The sequence below is a fragment of the Alternaria rosae genome (assembly GCF_020736505.1).
Source record: "Alternaria rosae strain MPI-PUGE-AT-0040 chromosome Unknown BKA58scaffold_5, whole genome shotgun sequence".
NCBI classification, from domain to species: Eukaryota; Fungi; Ascomycota; class Dothideomycetes; order Pleosporales; family Pleosporaceae; genus Alternaria; species Alternaria rosae.
The window spans coordinates 938,590-957,724 of NW_025763574.1; the positions used below are offsets into that span (position 1 = coordinate 938,590).

The window sequence follows — 19,135 nt, forward strand, 5'->3', positions numbered from 1 at the left end:
AAGACTATCTTTCTATACAATAAGCTTCTACAAGCTATTATTACTACTAAGTAGAGCAGACAATACTGCCTACCTACTAACTTAACTAAACAAGGCTAGCAACTTTATATAGAACTTAGCAACTATACTATTTATAATAGCCTTCTATACATTAGATAGAAAGTATACGTATCTAATATAAACTAACTACGTACCTATGTTTTAGATTAAGTACACTAGTCTCTCTACGCTAGAGAATATAGTAGTAAGCATAAGATATACGCTAAGGCAACTTAATAGTACTACTAGCTATAAATAACTTATAATATTACTTAGTATATACGCGCCTACCTTACGTGTTAATAAGCAAAGTCTTGCTGTAAAGGCAAGTAAGAGCTTCTATATCTACTGCCTATTCTAGATTAGTATTAGAGCTCTATCTTAATAAACTATATTATACACCTTCTACCTTACACTAATAATAGCCGCACCTATAAGAATATCTTAGTTATTGTTAATTATCTAAGTAAGAAGAAGAAGTTTATTCTTATTATAAACTTCTGCGTTAATACGCTAGTTAGAGCGTTTGTTAAATATATATAGCGTAAGAAGAGATACCTAGAGTATATTATATCTAATTATAGACTCTAATTTACTTTCTACTTCTAGACGCGTCTCTGCTAACGCTTAGAAATAAAGTCTAAGCTGTTAACAGTATACTACCTAGAGACTAATAGATAGATAGAGAATGCTAACACCTTTCTTAAACAATACCTTCGCGTATACATTAATTATAAATAAGACAACTAGGCCTTGCTGCTGTCTATAGCGGAATTTAAAGCTAACGCTGCTATTAACGTAAGTACTAGCGTGTCTGCCTTTACTACTATAAAAGAATATATTTTCTAGTTAGGAATTAAACTAGCGCAAGCTATAGATACTTAACTTATAGCCTCTATACGCTGCGATTGCTTAGATATAGATAAGTTTGCTACCTAGCTAAATAAGCTGCGTAACTACCTACAATAATAGATTACTTAGGCGTAAGCTAAGTAAGTAGAGTATACTAATAATTACTATATCTCTACGCTAGAGTTTAAGGTAGGCGATAAGGTAATAGTTAATTTTTGTAATCTAAGAATAACATAACCTAACTAGTTACTTAACTTTAAGAACTGTAGGCTCTTTCTAGTTATCTATATTATTAATAATATAGCGTATAAAGTAGCTCTTGCGCTAGGTATATAAGTATATAATATTTTTTATTCTTAGCTTCTCTATTGTATTACTAAAGACTTGCTACCTAGATAAGTCTAGAACGCTAAGAGCTCTATTAAACTTACTAACCTAGATATTAACGACAACACTAATTACTCTGTTAAAGCTGTGTTAAACAGTTAACTTAATAAGCGCGAGAAAGACTCTAGGCTTAGCAACACTAAAGAGTTACTTTAGTATTAAGTCCGCTAGGCTAATTACCTAGAAGAACTTAATAATCTCTTATAGAAGCTCTATATAAATCTAGTAGACTTAGCTAACCTTATTGCTAAGTTCTACTATTACTACTCTAGAAAGCTAGGACTCTATGTAAACTTTAGCATACTAATAGATAGATAGAATCTCTTAATAATAGCGCTTTATTAGTGTAATAGTTGCAAGTAACTATAGCTACGCGAACTATTACGTTACAAGTAGTTATATTATACTCTAAATATAATATGTCTCTTGCGCGTTAGAAAGGCTATCTCTATATATTAGCTTACTATGTAATACTTACGCTATACAACTTACTACATAAGAGACTAGTTAGAGCCTTTACTATACTTTAAGCACAACTAAATAATAGAGTTACTACTACGCTATATTACGCAATATTAACTTAGGGATTATAATTCTACTAGACTAGTATTAAGATAAAGGTAGTAGTAACCTATAATATAGAAAGTGCTACGCGAACGCGAAGGTACTACGCCTTAAGTGCGCTAACTATTATAGATATTCTATATAACTACATTAGCGCCTACTATAACCTTTTATAAGCTGCTTAATGCGCTATAAATAATTAACACAGCATAGTAATAAAGAATAAGAATAGTAGATAATAATAAGAATATATAGAAGATGCTTTAGCCTATGTAGCTTTTATAAAATAAGCGTCTTCTTTATACTATATAAGGCGTTATTTAGGTATAAAATTACTTTTGTAATATACTAATAAAAGTTATTTTATAAGAATCTTAGGCGTTAGAACTTGTCTAAAAAGAGAGAGAGGTAGTGTTATAGATTAAACCCGCAATCTCTACCTAATTAAGCCTAGCTCCGTATTAAGTAAGAAACATTAAAACCTTACCTGTATAGCTATTTGTTCGATAACGTAGTATCTTATAAGTAATATAATCTTAACTTATATTTCTACTTGTTATATTATTAAGTTTAGTATACTTCTTATAACTATCTAGAATAAGCGTAAGGAAATCTAAGCTCTAATTTGTATAGTAATAGTCTTTAGTTATTATCTATTTCTTAATCTTATTAGTATTCTAATTCTTATCTTTATAGTCTTTATTATTAAGAGTAGTGTCTATCTTCTTAGCTATAGTATAATAGGCCTAAGTAGCCTTTAGAGCACTAGCACTAAGAAGAGGTAGTAGTAGAGAAAGCTCTATTATTGTTTAGTTTCTTTAGAGCCTTGTAGCCTAGCTCTTAATAGTAGTAGTTCTCTACTTAATAACTTTATAACCTGCTTTCTACTCTTAGACTTCTTAAACTTCTAGATCTAGTAATACTTACTAAGTCTTACTTAGCTGCTTTGCTTCTAGCTCTTTAGGCTTAGCGTCTATTTAATTACTACTATTATTAATTACTTTTAACTTGTTTAGAGTAGATCTAAATTTAGTGTTAATAGAAATAGCTAGCTTCTAATAAGAGTGCATCTTTATCTAATAGCGCGTAACTACCTCTATAGTTTTAGTCTAATTAAGACTATATAAAGTATACTTAATAGAGGTTTAAACTTCTTAAATAGTAACGTCTTCTAAGTAGAAGAAAATATGCTACTAGAACTTATACTAGTTATTATCTTTTCTATCTAGTATATACTTACGTATAAATAGAATTAGAGAGTTTGCATTTAAAGTCTACTATAAATTCTTCTTCTCTATTTTGTACTTGTTAAAGTCTACTTATAAAGTAGTAACTATCTAAGATAATACTATAAGTTTATTAGAGTAGGTATTTATAAGCGCGTAGTCTATAATATCTTTTATCTAGTTTCTAATAGTGCTCTAGTTTTATAATAGAATATTAGTATTATTACTCTTATTTATAGCTTATATGCGTAGAGTAGTAGCTTAGACTAAGAATAGCGTAACGTCTTATACGTCTATGTGTTACAAATAGAACGCTACATCTATTATAGCTTAGTAGTTGTATACTACTTTACTTAAAAATTAAGAGATAAAGTCTATAAGGCTAAGTTATAATATATTAATAGCTTTAACTATACTAGAGTACTCTTAAATACGCTTTTCTTTTACGTCTTTAACCTTAGCTAAGATATAATACTAGCTATAGAAACCTTTAATTCTACTATACTTACTTATAAGGTCTAGAAGTTCTTTAGCTATATTAGATACTTCTAAAATAACGTCTATAAGTTAGTTAAAGAGAATACTAGAGTTAACTATAAAAGTGTTAAGAAAGACCTTCTACTACTTAGAGTCTTAATATTCTATATAAGTAACTAAGCTCTTTACTTACTTATTAATATCTAATTTCTTAATATTATAAGACTTAGCTAAAGTAAGAATAAAGTTTTTAGTATTAATATATAGAGCTTACGCAATTATAAGAGTATTCTTCTTAGTAATTACATAAGCGTAGGTTAAAGAAGAAGAAGTAGAGCTTCTTTCTAAAGTCTTAATTTAAAGATCTAGAGACTAAAAGCTTAGAAAGAGACTAGAGGTAGTAGAAGGTAGCTAGTCTTCTTGCTAACGCAGAGAAGCCTTCTATAAGAATAAACCTTAGTTATAAGAAGAGAAGGCCTAATCTATCTACACTTTTTTACTCTTACTCTTATTTTTACTCTTGTTCTTACTAGCTATCTTCTACTAAGCCTTTAGCAATGTAGGCGTCTTTTTTATTTAGTTTTAGTCTAGCTTTTACAAAAAAACTCTTACTAGACTAGCTTAGTGTATAGAACTAATATTACTAAGCTTATATACGTTATATATATAGATGCGCTTATACGCTTACAGGCTCTCTTTATTATATTAGTTATAAGCTTAGTAAGTAGAGCGCGCGCTCTTATATATAGAGTTAGCTATAGCTATAGATTAATAAGTAGTTATTATAGTTAGTAATAGTAAAGGTTTTAATAGAAAGTAAAGTAAGGTAGTTAGCTAAGGTAGAAAAAGAAGAGATAGCCTAGTTCTAAGAGGCGGCTATAGTATGTAGTAGAGAAAATAAGAAGAAAGAGTTAAAGAAAAAAAGATAGAGTAGTAAGCTAGAAGAAGTATATATATACTACTAGAGTAGCTACTTATTTATTGTAATATTAATAGGTAAAGTTAGAAGGTAATAGTAAAGTAAAGGTATAGTAATAAATTACGCAATTGTCTATTATACTCTATAGTATATTTGTGCAAACAATAGGCATAGTGTATAGATAGTATTATATTATAGTAGTAGTAGTAGCTAGATTTTAGATAGTATTCTAACTTACCTAAAATCTATATATTAAGACTGTTGTAGACTATAGTTATTAAAACTATAGCTAATAGATAACTATTCTTAACTAAATTTATTTTAATAGAGTTTTAAGTACGTTAAGATAGTAGAAATAGTCTAGTATTATAAAAGTTCTCTATTCTTCTCTACTTAAAGTAGTTCTAGATGTTAGTTAGATATCTACAGCACTACTAGTAGCTACTATAAGAGAATAATACTTATAGCTCTCTCTCTTATTATTAAGAGAAAAGGAAAGAGAAGAAGAAGAAGATAAGGTATATTTTTAATAATAGTAGTTATTCTCTAGGTTAGCTAGAGCGATAGAGCTTTAAATATATAGTAAAAGTTAAGTATATATTATAAGAAGAGGCTTTTAGATAAGAGAGCCTATAGGCTTTCTTTTCTCTTTCTTAAGTAGTAGCTATCTCTTAGCCTAGAAGATTTTCTCTTTAGAAACTAAGAATAAGTTAGAATTAGAGAAGAGAGTAAAGTCTAGTCTATATGCTTTTTATTTATCTTTAGTAAGTTGCTTAGTAATAATTACTCTAGGTTAGCTAATAAGGCGTAGTGTGTTAGTTACCTCTCTTTTCTTAAGATATAGATAAGTTATAAGGCTTTAATTATTATCTTCTTTATCTAAAACTAAACTAGTTAGCGCGTTAGTAGAGATATTACTATTTTTCTAGTTCTCTAGGTTCTAAAGCTTTATACAACTATAGTCTTACTCTATAATATTCTTAACTATTTGCTATTAAAATAGCTTTAATCTATATCTAGAGATAGTGTATAGAAATAGTGTACTATTAAGATCTTCTAAATAGAATATGCCTTGCTCTAGCCTTAGAAGGCGTACGCGATATAGACCTATTTATCTAGTGTTAAGCTTTCTATCTCTAGACATGTCTATCTTATAAATAGAATTCTAAAGAAGTACTAGATTACCTTTTTATAAATTCTTACTGCGCACTTTCTTAGTATTATTCTAATAGTCTTTCTTAGATTACTATAATTAATTAGTGTAGGTAATAGCGTCTTTAGTAAACTAGTCTTAAAGGTCTAGTTATATTACGCGTATTACTAAGAGCTACGCGCGGTTCTTAACTTTTTAGAATAGTAAAGTCTGCTATATTAGTAACGCTAGTTCTAATAAAAGAACTAGGTTTTAGCTAGTAATTAACTAGTATAGTAAATAGCCTATCTAAGACTGCGTAGAAATACAGTCTATAAAAAGAATAGTAGGTAAGTTATTTACTTATAAACTTATTAGCTTAGCTAGTACATTTACTATAGGCTTATAACTACTCTTAACCTTATCTATAGCTTATAGGTTATGTAAAGATAACTAAATGTAGTTAATCTTATAATGTTTAGTAAGGTACTTTACTACTTTAGCAAAGTTAGGTTCTTTATTAACTATAAGCTTGCGCGTAGTACTCTATTAATATATAATGTTTTTATAGATAAAAGTAGCAATAGTGCTAGACTTATTATTAGAAAGTGCTCTAGCCTCTAGCTATCTACTTAAGTATTCTTTTGTAATAATAAGATACTTCTTACTTTAGTAATATAGTATGTAGACTATATTAATTATAACTATCTTCTAGATTGCAAAGCTATAAGTGTTAGTTAATATATTAACTTTCTTTTTTAATAAATAAAGTTAGCACTTTAGGTATCTTAATAGCCTTTTATAAACGTTTTTATATATACTAACCTACTAGTAACGCTGTGCGAGTATAGAGTATATAGTGTTAATTTCTTAATAGCTAAGATGCTTATGTATCTACTATATAGCTTAGGCGCGTATATTAATATTATTAATAACTTAGCGTATAGTAATATTTCTAGAGGTCTTTTAGAAGAGTATGTAATTGCGAATAAAGAAGTTAAGAGCTCTCTTTTTCTATACGCGTTGCTCTCTTAGTGTTATGTTCTTTAGAATCCTAAAGTTAACTAGGAATTACGTAATTTGTTTAGACTAATTAGTATACTCTTACTTTAGTATCTATATAGTTCTAATTAGTATTATATTATTTATATTGCTAATTATATAGTTAATAAATTCTTTAAGATCTTTCTTAGGCTTCTCTAGTAGTACCTAATTATCTAGCTTTAGGTATTAAGAGAGAGTGTCTATAATAACATTCTTCTTACTAGAAACGTGTATAATATTAAAGTCCTAAAGTAGAATAGTAGATATCTATCTATTTATAACTAAACTAGAGTTATTAGTAGATAAGTAGTTAAGTTAAGTAATAAGCGTTACTACATTAGTTTTAATAGTAAAGTGTATGCTATATAAGTATATATAGAATTTCTTTAGCGCCTATAGTACTACTTTGTATTCTAACTTAGTAGAATGCTAGAGATATTCTTTTGCTAACTAGAGTGTACTCTTAAATTAGATAAGATAGCGTTTGCTATTAGCCTATAGTTATTTTATATAAGCTTCTTCTCTATCTTAGCTAGCGTCTATTATAAAAAAGACCTTGTATTCTAATATATTAGTATAGTTAAGGCTAGCTAGAGCTAGTGCTAAGCAAATTGCTTACTTAAGTATATACATAGACTAATTCTACGCTAGGCTCTAGTTATACTATATATCTACTCTTAGTAACTAGAAGAGCAGCTTTATAATAGTTGTAAAGTCTTTAACCTAGATATAATAGTAGATATATAGTCTAATAAATAAACGTATATTACGCATATTATAATATAGTAGCTAGTTAAGAAGCTTTTAAACCTTTTTACTATTAGAATAGTATTTCTTAGAGCTAATTTTATAGTCTATAACTTTAAGCCTTTTTATAAGAAAGTAGCACTTCTTCTCTAAAATAGTGCTTTCTACTTATTTAATATCTGCAAGAATAGCGTTAAGCTAAAGAATATATTTATACACGTAGCGATAGACACTAGGCATAACTATCTCTATATTATAGTTTGTCTTAGAACTACTACATATTATATTATCTATAAATACTATTGTGTTAGGCTAGTAGTCTTTAAGAATCTTTATTATAACACGCTAAAATACTACAACTAAGTTAGTTACTTCTATAACTATAGTATATAAATAAAGTAATCTAACTAGTATTTAGAAGGCTATTATATCTTAGCTAAAGCTATAAAGAGTAATCTAATTATAACCTAAGAAGAGATCTATAAGTAAATTAATAAAGTATTCTACAAAGTATTTAGAAAACTTATTTACTATTAGTAGTAGGTTTATATTACGTATACTAACTACATTAATCTTTTAAGTATTAGATATCTATTAGACTATTCTATTCTTCTTAGGAACAAGATACTATAAGTTATAATACTAACTATTGTATTGCTTCTATATTCTTTTATTAAGATAGGCGTTAGCTATCTTAACTACTAGATTCTTAAGCTTCTTAGAAATAGTAAAGCCTCTTACTTACTAAGCTTAGTATAAGATAGTGCGAATCTTATAGAGTAAATAGATATCTAAGTATATTCTACTAGACTTAGTAAATTTCTAAGATAGTGCTACTTCTTAATTATAGAGTATTTAGATAAAAAGCTCTCTTTCTTTATATATAACCTAGGTTCTAATATAGATATTAGTAAGTCTCTCTAATATAAGATAAGTTTCTCTTAGAAATGCTGCGTACTATAGCTTAAAGATATTATTATGTAGGCCTAGGTCTAGTTTATAAATAGATATACAAAGGCGTTAGCGTTTTTTAGCTAACTTCTTCTAGTCTTTCTATCTAAACTTTATTAGCTTATCTAACTAAGAAGTATCTATAAGTTAAACCTTCTTATCTACTATCTTATATAGCGTGTATACGTCTAGTTACTAATAAGTTACGCGCGTATAGTCTAAACCTCTCTAGCAATTAATTTTGTATATAACTATATATTTAGTAAGCTCTTACTTATAGTAAATAATTACGTTACTATTCTTATCTATTTAGAGTACTTTAGCATTATTATTAAAGAGAGCTTATATCTATCTCTTCTATAACTATTAAATACATACTAAGTATAGTATATTATACTCTCTAAAGCCTTGTGTTAGGTTATACTATACTAACTAATAGAGGTATTAAATAGTAGAGACGTCTTAAGATAGCTATAATAAAAGATTTATTATTATACTAACTTATACGTGCCTAGCCGCGTTATCTTACTATTTACTTTAGCTATTATCTATTATTAAAGACAGGTGTACAGGCTCTAGGTCTAACGCGATAAAGAAAACTAACTTAGTTCTATCTTCTAACTAAATATAGCACTATACTTTGCTAAATGTGTTATATTATATAGTAATATATAACGCTATATACTATAGCTCTCTAAGTATAGCTAAACGTGTAAGGTTTACTATAATATAAAAAGTAGTGTAAATAACTATAGTGCCTATATATAAGGGAATATTAAATACTATACTAATAAATAGCTTATACTCTCTATTAGTAGAGGTAACTCTTTATAGTAGGTCTCTAAGTCTCTATTACTAAAGCTTATATAGTATTTTTAATACTCTTATAGTACTAAAGCAAAAAATATTTATCTAAGTATCTATATTAATAAGGTATTTAATTAAGTCTCTATAAATATATACTTATGCCTTTAGTAGATTAGTCTATATAAACGCTCTTTCTACGCGTCTATATACTTCTTACACTACTTTAGTAGATATATAGTTAAGGCCTTTAGCTTATAAGTCTCTATAGCTAGTAATCTTATATTTTATTTACGCATTTAAATAGTATATATTAATAGTGCTATAGAATACCTTAGTATTATATTATTATAATTATATTATTATAGAGAGTTGCAATTATTGCGCGTAAGTAGTAAGATAGTAGAGCGCTAAGGTGTAGAAGAGCGCCTAGATTTTAGGTAGCTTAGTAGTTAACCTAAAATCTATGCAATAGCTAGCTCTATAGCTGTTTACTATTCTAATACTATTAACACTAATATTAACCTCTTTTAAAAGATTGCGCAATTAATTACAAATACTACTTTATTCTATTAAGTTAGATACTATTATCTCTTATACTTTCTAGCTTAGAAGCACTATTATAATGTAGTTAGACTAGCTCTTAATAAGCTCTCTAAGCTCTAGGTTAGAAAGTGTATTAGAGAACTTAACTACCTTCTTCTTATAGCTCTATATTAGATACTTAGAATTAGCTAATATACTATTATCTATGCGTATATTCTTAGGTAGATATACAACTATAAATAGTGTATTAGAAGCTTATAGGTAGAATAGCTCTCTAACCTAGCTATCTTTCTAATATATAGTAGTGTCTAAAACCTATAAATCTAGAACTTAGTTATTAACATTCTCTCTTAGTAATAGCTAAGAGCTCTAAGATTACTTAGATAGTTACTCTCTCTTTCTTATATAGCTATTCTAAACACAATCTAGGTTTTAGAGAATGCTTCTCTTTAAGCGCCTACTAATAGTATTACTTTTAGCGCTATAGAGAAAGGCGCTATTCTCTTTTCTAAGAATAATGCTATTAGTATTAATATTATTAAGAGTCTTAATATTTTTAGAGTACTCTACTTCTTCTTAAAATTAGAGAAACTACTAGCAAATATCTTTAAACTTCTAGCGATAGCCTAAGTATATAGCTATATTAGCTATTTCTACTTATTTAGAACACTTAGAGTAAGAGTTCTACTTAAACTTCTCTAGAACTATATTAGAAGCAGGTTATTATATTATATTATTAGTAACGTTAAAGTACTCTTAGATCTTAGACTTAAGCTACTCTAGCTTTATTATTAATAGTAAAGTTTCTAGAATTAGATTAAAACGCTTATATAGTAGACTAAAGTAGTAAGTTCTAATCTTACAATTATTATTCTAATAGTAGCTAACTTAACCTAAATTATAAAAATTATTATAGAGCTTATAGTCTATAATCTTATAGCTTTCTATATTATATATATAATAAGTATTAGAATACTCTACTTAGCTAAATATTACACTTCTCTCTCTAGAAGTAGTATTTTAGGGGGCCTTAGTAATAAAGAAACTATTATTTCTCTTTGTTAGTAGCTTCTTATTAACTATACGCCTAATAAAGTAGAAAGTATTAGTAGGCTTTTTAAATATATAGCTAGTTAAAGAAAGGTATATAAAGTACTCTACTAATACTATATTAAGCTTTATGTTCTTTAGTGTTAAAATAAGATTCTCTACTTCTAAGTTAACTTTAGAAGGTACTATACTTAGTTACTCTTTCTACTTCTTAAAGTCTACTATTATATTCTTTACTTTGTTAGAGTTAAAAGTAGCTTACTTATTAGTAAGTATAATGCGCCTTATCTTTATGTCTATACTACCTTAATCTTAAGTGTGTATCTTATTAATACTATTAGTCTTCTTATAGTGTGCTTTTAAGAAGTAATAGATCTTATCTACGTTATACTTAGTCTAGTTATCTTCTTTAGAGGCATCTAGTATTATAAATATAATAGACTTCTTATTATATTTTAGAAGACTATAGAAGAAGAGAATACCTAGCTTCTTATAAGAAACTTACTTACTAGCAACGTAAGTATTAGATATTGTTATAAAATAAGTATAATACTCTATAAGACTAGGTAGATTACGTATATATTTCTAAATAAAGGCCTATAAGTATAAGCGCTTACCTATCTTAATAGTAGTATTCTTATTAGCCTAGTAGTCTTTTATAGAGAACTTAAGCTTACTCTAGTTCTTCTTTTAGTAGCTAGCTAGCTACTTAATAATATAAAAGAAAGAATAGTCTTTATCGCTAATATAGTCTAGAAGAATAGAGACTCTTATTTAACTAAAGAGGCCTCTATTGTTAGCTTATTAGTTATAGTCTTTAAGAAACTTAGTAACGTCTTTACTAGTAAAGATAAGAGTAGTGTGTCTAGGTTAAACTATTAAGACTATACTATTAGTTGCTATTACTAACAATAGCGTGCTTTCTATTTCTATAATTATTCTAGGTGTTAGGGTCTTAGGTGTTAAAGAAGAAGAAGAAGAATTAGTAGATAAATATTTAGGTAAAGAGATTGCTAGATCTCTTAATGCTTTGCGCTTCTTCTATTTCTTTCTTAGCTATCGCGATTCTAAATAACTTATAAAGAAGCTACTACTTCTTTATTTAAATAAACTATTGCTAAATTCTAAATAATTTATAATTAATAATTTCTTATATTAAAATCTAAATGCCTGTCTCTTTTGTAGAAGAGCCTCTACTCTTTTCTTTCTCTTAGCACTGCTTATTACTTTCTGTACTAATATACTCTATTAAGTTATTAGTTCTATTAAACTTGTAGTTCTACACTATTGTGTGTACTAAATATACTATTATAGTGTTATACTAACCTAGTTAGCCTAGCATTTTATTATAATTTTGATATACTATTCTAGGTATTAGTTAAAATAGTTCTTCTTATTAATTCTAATTAGTTATTATCTCTAGATAATTGTCTTATTCTTTATTACTTAGAGAGAAAAGAAAAGTTAGCCTAAATATAACTATTATAATAGTTCTAGCTAACCTAAATAAAAGAGGTAAGTCTACACTTATAGTATTGTTAGAAGTTAACTTTACTATATATATTACATTAACGTATACTAACTACCTTCTATACTACGTAGTAGAGTACATCTCTATAAGCTTTACTATTTATATAGGTATTAGAGAATATAAAGATATACTACTACAAGTATATAAAGTAGTTAGCATAAGTAAAAAGGTATATAGACGCTAGTTTAGTAGAAAGAGATTCTATTCTAGAAAGATTCTCTAGTCTAAAGCACTATATAAGTATCTAGTATCTAAAAAGCTATTCTAGTCTTAAAGAAAAAGATTAAAAAGATTATCTAAAGGATTCTCTAAAGAATTCCCTCTACTATTGCCTTCTCTTGTATTCTTATCTATTAAAGTTCTTATTCTTGGCAATCTTTAGATGATTAAATAGCCGATTCACACTAAGGAACCCTGTGCACCGGCACAGTATAGGACACAAGAAGGGGACCTTACTTCCGAGTCCAGTTGGGAGCAAGATGTGAGATTCGCCCACAACAAAGTCAACGTTGTTCTGCGAAAGGACGAGAAACGAAGAAAAGCCTTCGAGCAGCAGAAACCCACAAAGCAGAGGTTCAAACTAGATGAAGACAAATTCTATGTCTTCAAAGGGGAGGGCTATGTCCACGGATGCATGGATGGGGAAGCGGTGCGAGAACGATTTTACGGGACGGAGCAAGAGTGGATTTATGAATTACGCTAAGGACGCTGAGGAGGCACTTCATACTATATACTCACACGTAGCAGCGCTGTTAATCTTTCCCCTTCATTCCAACAAACCTGCCCATATCGCCTACACTTCTATTCGTGCTCTTGCGCTTGTGCTCAAAATCATCTGAGATCACGCGATACAACTTCTTCGGATCCTTTTCCTCATCGTGCACAACCCGTTCTTTCCATTGGTTCCACACCTCGGTCCTGGGCAGAATCCCTGACGCATCAACCCACTGCTTCTCGCTCTCGGCATCCCTGAATCCTCTGATCAGGTTCGCAGAAACATTAGGCTGGCCATGCGAGTGAAGCCCTGCCACACAGACGCTGGTACGCCGCACGGAGCCTTGCGGTACATCAGCCCGCAACTTGTCCAGTGTTTCACGTATTTACGGCTTCCTTTGAGCACAAATGCGGAGTTATTGCGGCCCATGATGAACACGGCGTCGGGCGCGTCGGGTTCGTGCACATTCGGGCGTTCGGCGGGTGCGGGCACCACGTTGAAGTACTCGATGAGGCGCAGGATGACTGACCACCCTGTGAACGCCGCGCATGTAGCGTATGACACCCATGTGGTCCCAGGAACTTCATGGATAGCGACCAGCAAGCCTGCAATGAGCAGCCATGTCGTACCCGTCCAGCACGCGATAAATATCTTTGCAGAGCGGCTTGTGCAGTCATGTTCTCTACGCGTCGCAGGTATGCTGAGAACGGTTTATCCTTTATCTTCCAATAATTTGTTATGTCTCAGCGCATTTGCCAATCGAATGTTGCGCAGAGGTGCGCTTTTCACGCCGTACGGCGAGAAATAGGTTTCTGTGCTAGATTCGAGTAATAGGTCGTAGGAGCGGACGTACTTTTGGAGTCCCACGACTGGCGCGGCGGTTGAACACTGCAGGAGAGAGCGCCGACTCAGGCGATAGTTGCGCTCTTCGTCTTCGCTTATCAGCACGATGAGAGAACTGACGTCGAAGGTCCAAGGCTGCTGAGCGGGAGATGCAGCCATCAATGTTTGATGCTGGTAGGGTAGATTAAAGTACATGGGAGTGAAGATATCGAGCGATGAAGGAGTTGTGTGAACTGCAATATATACTCGAGGAGCTGTGGCGCAGGCTGCTTGACCGGTCGGTGAGTGCAACACGCCTCCAAGGCTGAGTGTAATACGGCTTGCCAAATGATCAAAAAATGCCTGTTGAGATTATGCGCGAATATCCTCAGGTGAACTTCCAAGGCCGAGATCTGACAAGGCACCTTGGATGTGATGAATCACTCTTACTTACCTAGGTGGTATACCGAAACAACAGAAATGACGAAGTGGAATATAAAGGGTTTTCGCTAGTGCTCTACTGCGAAAACTCACATTGCGACGCATGAATCCATTTCAGCGCAGGTATTTCTTCGTCGGTACGACCAATTGGCTGAAAGTGTTGTAATGTTCTTAGGAGCTGACCTCGGGAGCGAATAGCTTGCGCTGCTGAACTGAAGCGAAGTTACCAGGGTGTTAAGCGGTGTACTACCCTCTAGACCCTGTTAACCATACACCGGTGTAGTATGACTCATTATCTCAATGCATCATTATGTAGCCAATATCCGCGGGGTACTCCGCTTCCCTCTTCTGGATGATTCGCTTGCATGCCACTGTCTGCCTAGGTAGAGGCGAGGTACTGCAGCTCTTGATGGATTGACTGCCGCGCAAGGCTGAGAAAGTCCCAACGTAGGAAGTCCTCGGAAGATGCTGCTGATATCACGTCAGTCAGTGTTGTTGTCAGCTCGTAAGACCGCCTTAGTGCCGTTTAGCTTTATCCATTGCTACTGTACCTAGGTAGTCACTCCGTCCGCGTTATATTATGCCCTATACATGTGTATGGCCCGCACGCCCCTATTTGAATAATGGCTATGGGTAGCTTAGGGACTGAGCCCAAGAAGTAAGCGTAAGGGAGCGCCTTGACAAAGCCGTTCAGCGTTGGTATACGCATGCCCATTCTTTCAAATATGACCTTATGATCTTTAGAATTAGGCTTCCCGTCAGCTCAACGATATACAAGCAAGATACCGGCGGATTAGTAGTTAGGTGGGTAACTTAAGTAAGGTATGAGTGTTAGGAGATCTTCTATTCTATAGCCCTACTAACTAAAATATTGCATATATTATAGCACTATCTTAGTCTTATGTAAGTTCTTCTTAAGTATTGTAAAAGAGTAGAGACGCTTAAAGAAGTATAGAGACTACACTCACGAAGTCTTTTGTATACTCTTGCTCTTCTTGTGTAGTATTATCTATAATAACATCCTGTGCGGCTTTCTCGAGAATTGTGCCTTGCTAATTTTACACTAAGATACATTGTTTACATCTTTTGCCTTCTCCCTTGCCCTCTTTACAAGCTCGCGCAGCGCAACCATCTTGTGTTCCTCCTTCTCCCCCTCGGCAATCAACTCTTCGAGCAACATGAGATTTTGCTTGACAACCTTACTGCCATGATGAAAAGCATTGAACTCATGCCACTGCAACGGTAGCGCATCCTTAACCGGCATCTCCATGAACCTCGCCGTAACCCACGATCCAAACAGCATTGCCATCAGCTTTCCCGTCCAGCCATATCGTGGCAGGCTAAACATCTCAGCTTGCGCCCTGAGCATTAGATTCCACACCTCTGTATTTTCGCGGAGTCTCGGCAGCGTGCGCCACCCGTCTATACTTTCTGCCATCAGCTGCACCATTACGACCATAATAAGACCGGATGATTCCAAGAAAGCTGGCATGGCCCTAACGCGTAGTTTTGGGTGCTTATTGTACACGTCGCTGAACGCTTTGACAAGTTTTGGGTTCGTGTTAATCAAGGTCATTCCATAATTTCCGGTGTTGTATGAGAACAGTATGTCGGCTTGAGCGATCAAGCTGGCGTCGGCAGAGGCGGGGATCGGGATGCTTTTTGTTGGCTGGTGCGCGAGTATACTTCCGCAGAAGTTAAGTCGCTCTTTAGAGATTTTCATTGTGCTGGCGTAGTAATCTACCATGTCGATTCCCATAGCACCGAAGAGGACAAAAGTCGAGGGATGGTCGCGGATTAAATCGCCCACAGCTTTGATTGTGGCTTGGCCGGATTCAGAGCGCGCAGTGTGCCCGTCTAGCGTGTCGAGGACGCAGAAGAATTCCTCGTCAGCAACTTCGTTCGGCGATTCGATAATCCGGTAGTGTTCAAAGGTGCGGAGTATGTTCTCTTTGTAGTCGTAAAGTTTCTTGGGTCCTTTGAACGCTGAAGTGCGGCCAGGTCGTACAAGATATGTGATGTCGGCGCCGGAAGAGAGAATATGTCCCTGCGTCAGGCCAACAGCTCCGCAACCAACGATGAGGATCTTTGTTCTCGACATTTTAGAACTAGGCAGAGTGAAGAGAAGGAACTTGAGAATACGGGCTTTTCTTGTGTATATAGAGTGCTGTTCCTCCGCCGTGTTTTGTCCGTCTGTCGGATCAAGAATATCGGTAGGTACGTTGGCTGCTTACCACCTGGCGCTGCCCAAGGTACCCACCTCGATCTACTTCAATTCGACTCATGCCGAGCTCAGGTATACCTTCGTAGCACCCACATTCATAGATAAACATACCAATACCTAGAACAAAAGAACCTCGTTGTTGTTATCACCCGTACGATCGTACAAGGCCTACCAACACCGTTCTATTTCACTTATCGGGCCGAGAGCGCAGCGTTGAACAGGTTTCGGAACACGCGAGAGCTATATCTCAACCCGTTACCTTCTTTTCCGTATTCTTCGTATCGCCTTTCGAAGAGGGAAAAGCTTTCATTCGGTCAGAGAAAGCGCCGAGAGAGAGCAAATACAGTTTGGATTATGCAACGTGCACGACGGCAGCGAAACGAAAAACGACAATAAGTATGATCTATCCCAACGAACAAGTGGTGCCAAATTATGCCACATCAATTAATGCGAAGTACAGAGCGATGATATTACGCCAAAAATCCAATGTGTCACAATATAGCATTGTAGAATAGTGCGGGTTGCGATAATACTTCGTAGTCGACGATAATGAGCCTCGTCGGAGATCCTACTTAGCTAAGACTGTAACATTGTAACCTTCGAGCTCAGCCTTACTCGCGAGGGCTCCTAATTTCTCATCATAATCGACTGGTCCAGCGGCCCAGCCAAATCTAGCCATTCTGAGCATTGCCTCTTGGGTCATACTATTGGCCTTCGTGAGCGCCGCTCCTTCGCCGTTGAAGTAACTGGGGGTGCAAGATTGAAGTGCCGCATACCATGCGGCAGTCTTTTTAGCTTCCTCTCCCCACATGTTTTCACTTTCGGGGTCAGCCTCAATGATGAGCCGCTGACCATCCTTCGCCTTGACATGTGCCTTTTTAACGGTTTGTGCAAAATATTTCGCCATCGTGTCAAAGACTGAAGTGAAATTCCAGGCAGCTGGAGAGCCGCGGTTGAAATGACCAAAAAGGTTGGGAAAGTTGCTCATCGCAATGCCAAACACTGGTGGGTTGCTCGCGGTCTCGAATTTGTGGGCGATTGTTTCTCCGTTGCGACCCTTGATGATAGCATTGAGTTTCTCAGCAGGGTCTATGCCGGCAGTAGCAACAAAGCCGGTTGCGAGTATAAGAGCGTCGATTTCGTATTCTTGGCCGCCGACCACAAAGCCATTCTCAGAGTATGCGTCCATGCCCTTGCCATCGGTGTCAATCAGCGTGACATTGGCTTGGTTAAATGCTTCCAGGTAGTCGTCGTGGAAGGTAGGGCGTTTACACCAGCTACCGTACCATGGCTTCAGCTTCTCGGCCGTGTCCTTATCCTTGACCACGTCATCAATGCGCTTGCGCAATAGGTCAGTGCGCTGCCGATCAAGTTTGTGGAGATCACTGATGTGTTTTCCAACATCCTGTGCTTCGACAATTTTCCAAGTCGAACCCAAAATGCCTGCGCTAGCGGGAGTGTGAGTCCACCCATCGTTTACCAGATTGGGCTCATGTCCGTCGGTGCTGTTGGTAGTCCAGGCATTGAAGTTAATTCGCCGACTATTCTGCCACCCTTTCTCCTTGGAAAGAGCTTTGAAATGTTCCTCATCAGTCAAGCGATTACCACGATATCCGCAGTACGATGGCGTCCTCTGGACGACGTACACATGTTTTGCCCATTTGGCCAATTCGGGCACAATTTGAACTGAGGTCGCACCAGTACCGACTATCGCAACAACTTTGTCTTTGAGTTTGTGTAAGTCCGGTTGCTCCTGGTTGCCACCAGTGTATTCGTAGTCCCAACGAGCCGAATGGAACACTTGTTTGTTGTTGCGAAGTTTCTCCCAACCTGGGAGCTTTGGAATTTTCGGTACATTGAGAACGCCTCCAGCAATGACGACGAATTCAGCAAAGACTGTGATGGTTTCGGGCTTTGCGTTCTCCCCGAGAGTACGGGTCATGGTCACGACCCAAACCCCTCTGTCGTCATCCCATATCTGCGAGTCGATCTTCGTACAAAACTGGCCTTGAATGCCGAAGTGCTTCGCAGCGCGCTCATTTTGGCCTCGGATCTCGGCACCGTAGGAGTATTTGTGCTTAGGAACGTAACCAGTTTCCTCAAGGAGCGGCAGATAGATGTAACCCTCTACATCACACATGAGCCCAGGGTAGCGATTCCAGTACCTAAACGTATCATTAGCAGCGGCCTATTTACGAACACGAGGGTGGAGAGCATACCAGGTACCGCCGAAGCCGCCAGCTGTATCAACGCACACGATATCGCGTCCGCTGAATCCAGCCTCTGCCAAGCGACAGCCAAAGAGGAGTCCGTTGTGTCCAGCACCAATGATCAAAAACTTGATGCTACTCCCGTCTTTTAGAGGTGGGTTCTGGATCCGGGGATCATTGTAGTCTACCCATGGGTCTTTGGCAAGATCTTGGATTTCTTTCGATCGAACGTTGATATATTGTCCCTCACCGGCTTCGGTGAGCCTCTTGTCGCGCTCCTTATGGTATCGCTGAAGCAACTGCTCCTGGTCGTCATGTGCGATTGGGCCCTGAGACATTGTGATGGTGTTGTGATGGTGTTGTGCTTTGGGTAGTAAAACTTGATTTGAAAAACTGGGTGCGCTGCTGGAAACAACTGTTTTATGCTGTACGGAAGACACTGTCAACAAGGGTT

General features: G+C 34.8%; 2 protein-coding genes across 2 annotated transcripts; both read right to left on the reverse strand.

Annotated features, from left to right (window-relative positions):
* Positions 1-15,011: 15,011 nt before the first annotated feature.
* BKA58DRAFT_384663 (uncharacterized protein) lies at positions 15,012-16,356 on the reverse strand. The gene has a single exon (XM_046170284.1). The coding sequence runs from the start codon at positions 16,346-16,348 to the stop codon at positions 15,311-15,313; it is 1,038 nt and encodes a 345-aa protein (XP_046025097.1). The 5' UTR covers positions 16,349-16,356; the 3' UTR covers positions 15,012-15,310.
* A 390-nt stretch (positions 16,357-16,746) lies between these two features.
* Positions 16,747-19,095, reverse strand: BKA58DRAFT_173338 (uncharacterized protein). Its single transcript, XM_046165229.1, has 2 exons — positions 18,691-19,095; positions 16,747-18,636 (listed from the first exon to the last, which is right to left on the reverse strand). Exons 1-2 carry the CDS (start codon positions 19,017-19,019, stop codon positions 17,040-17,042), a joined length of 1,926 nt encoding a protein of 641 aa, XP_046025098.1. The 5' UTR covers positions 19,020-19,095; the 3' UTR covers positions 16,747-17,039.
* Between the last annotated feature and the right edge of the window lie 40 nt (positions 19,096-19,135).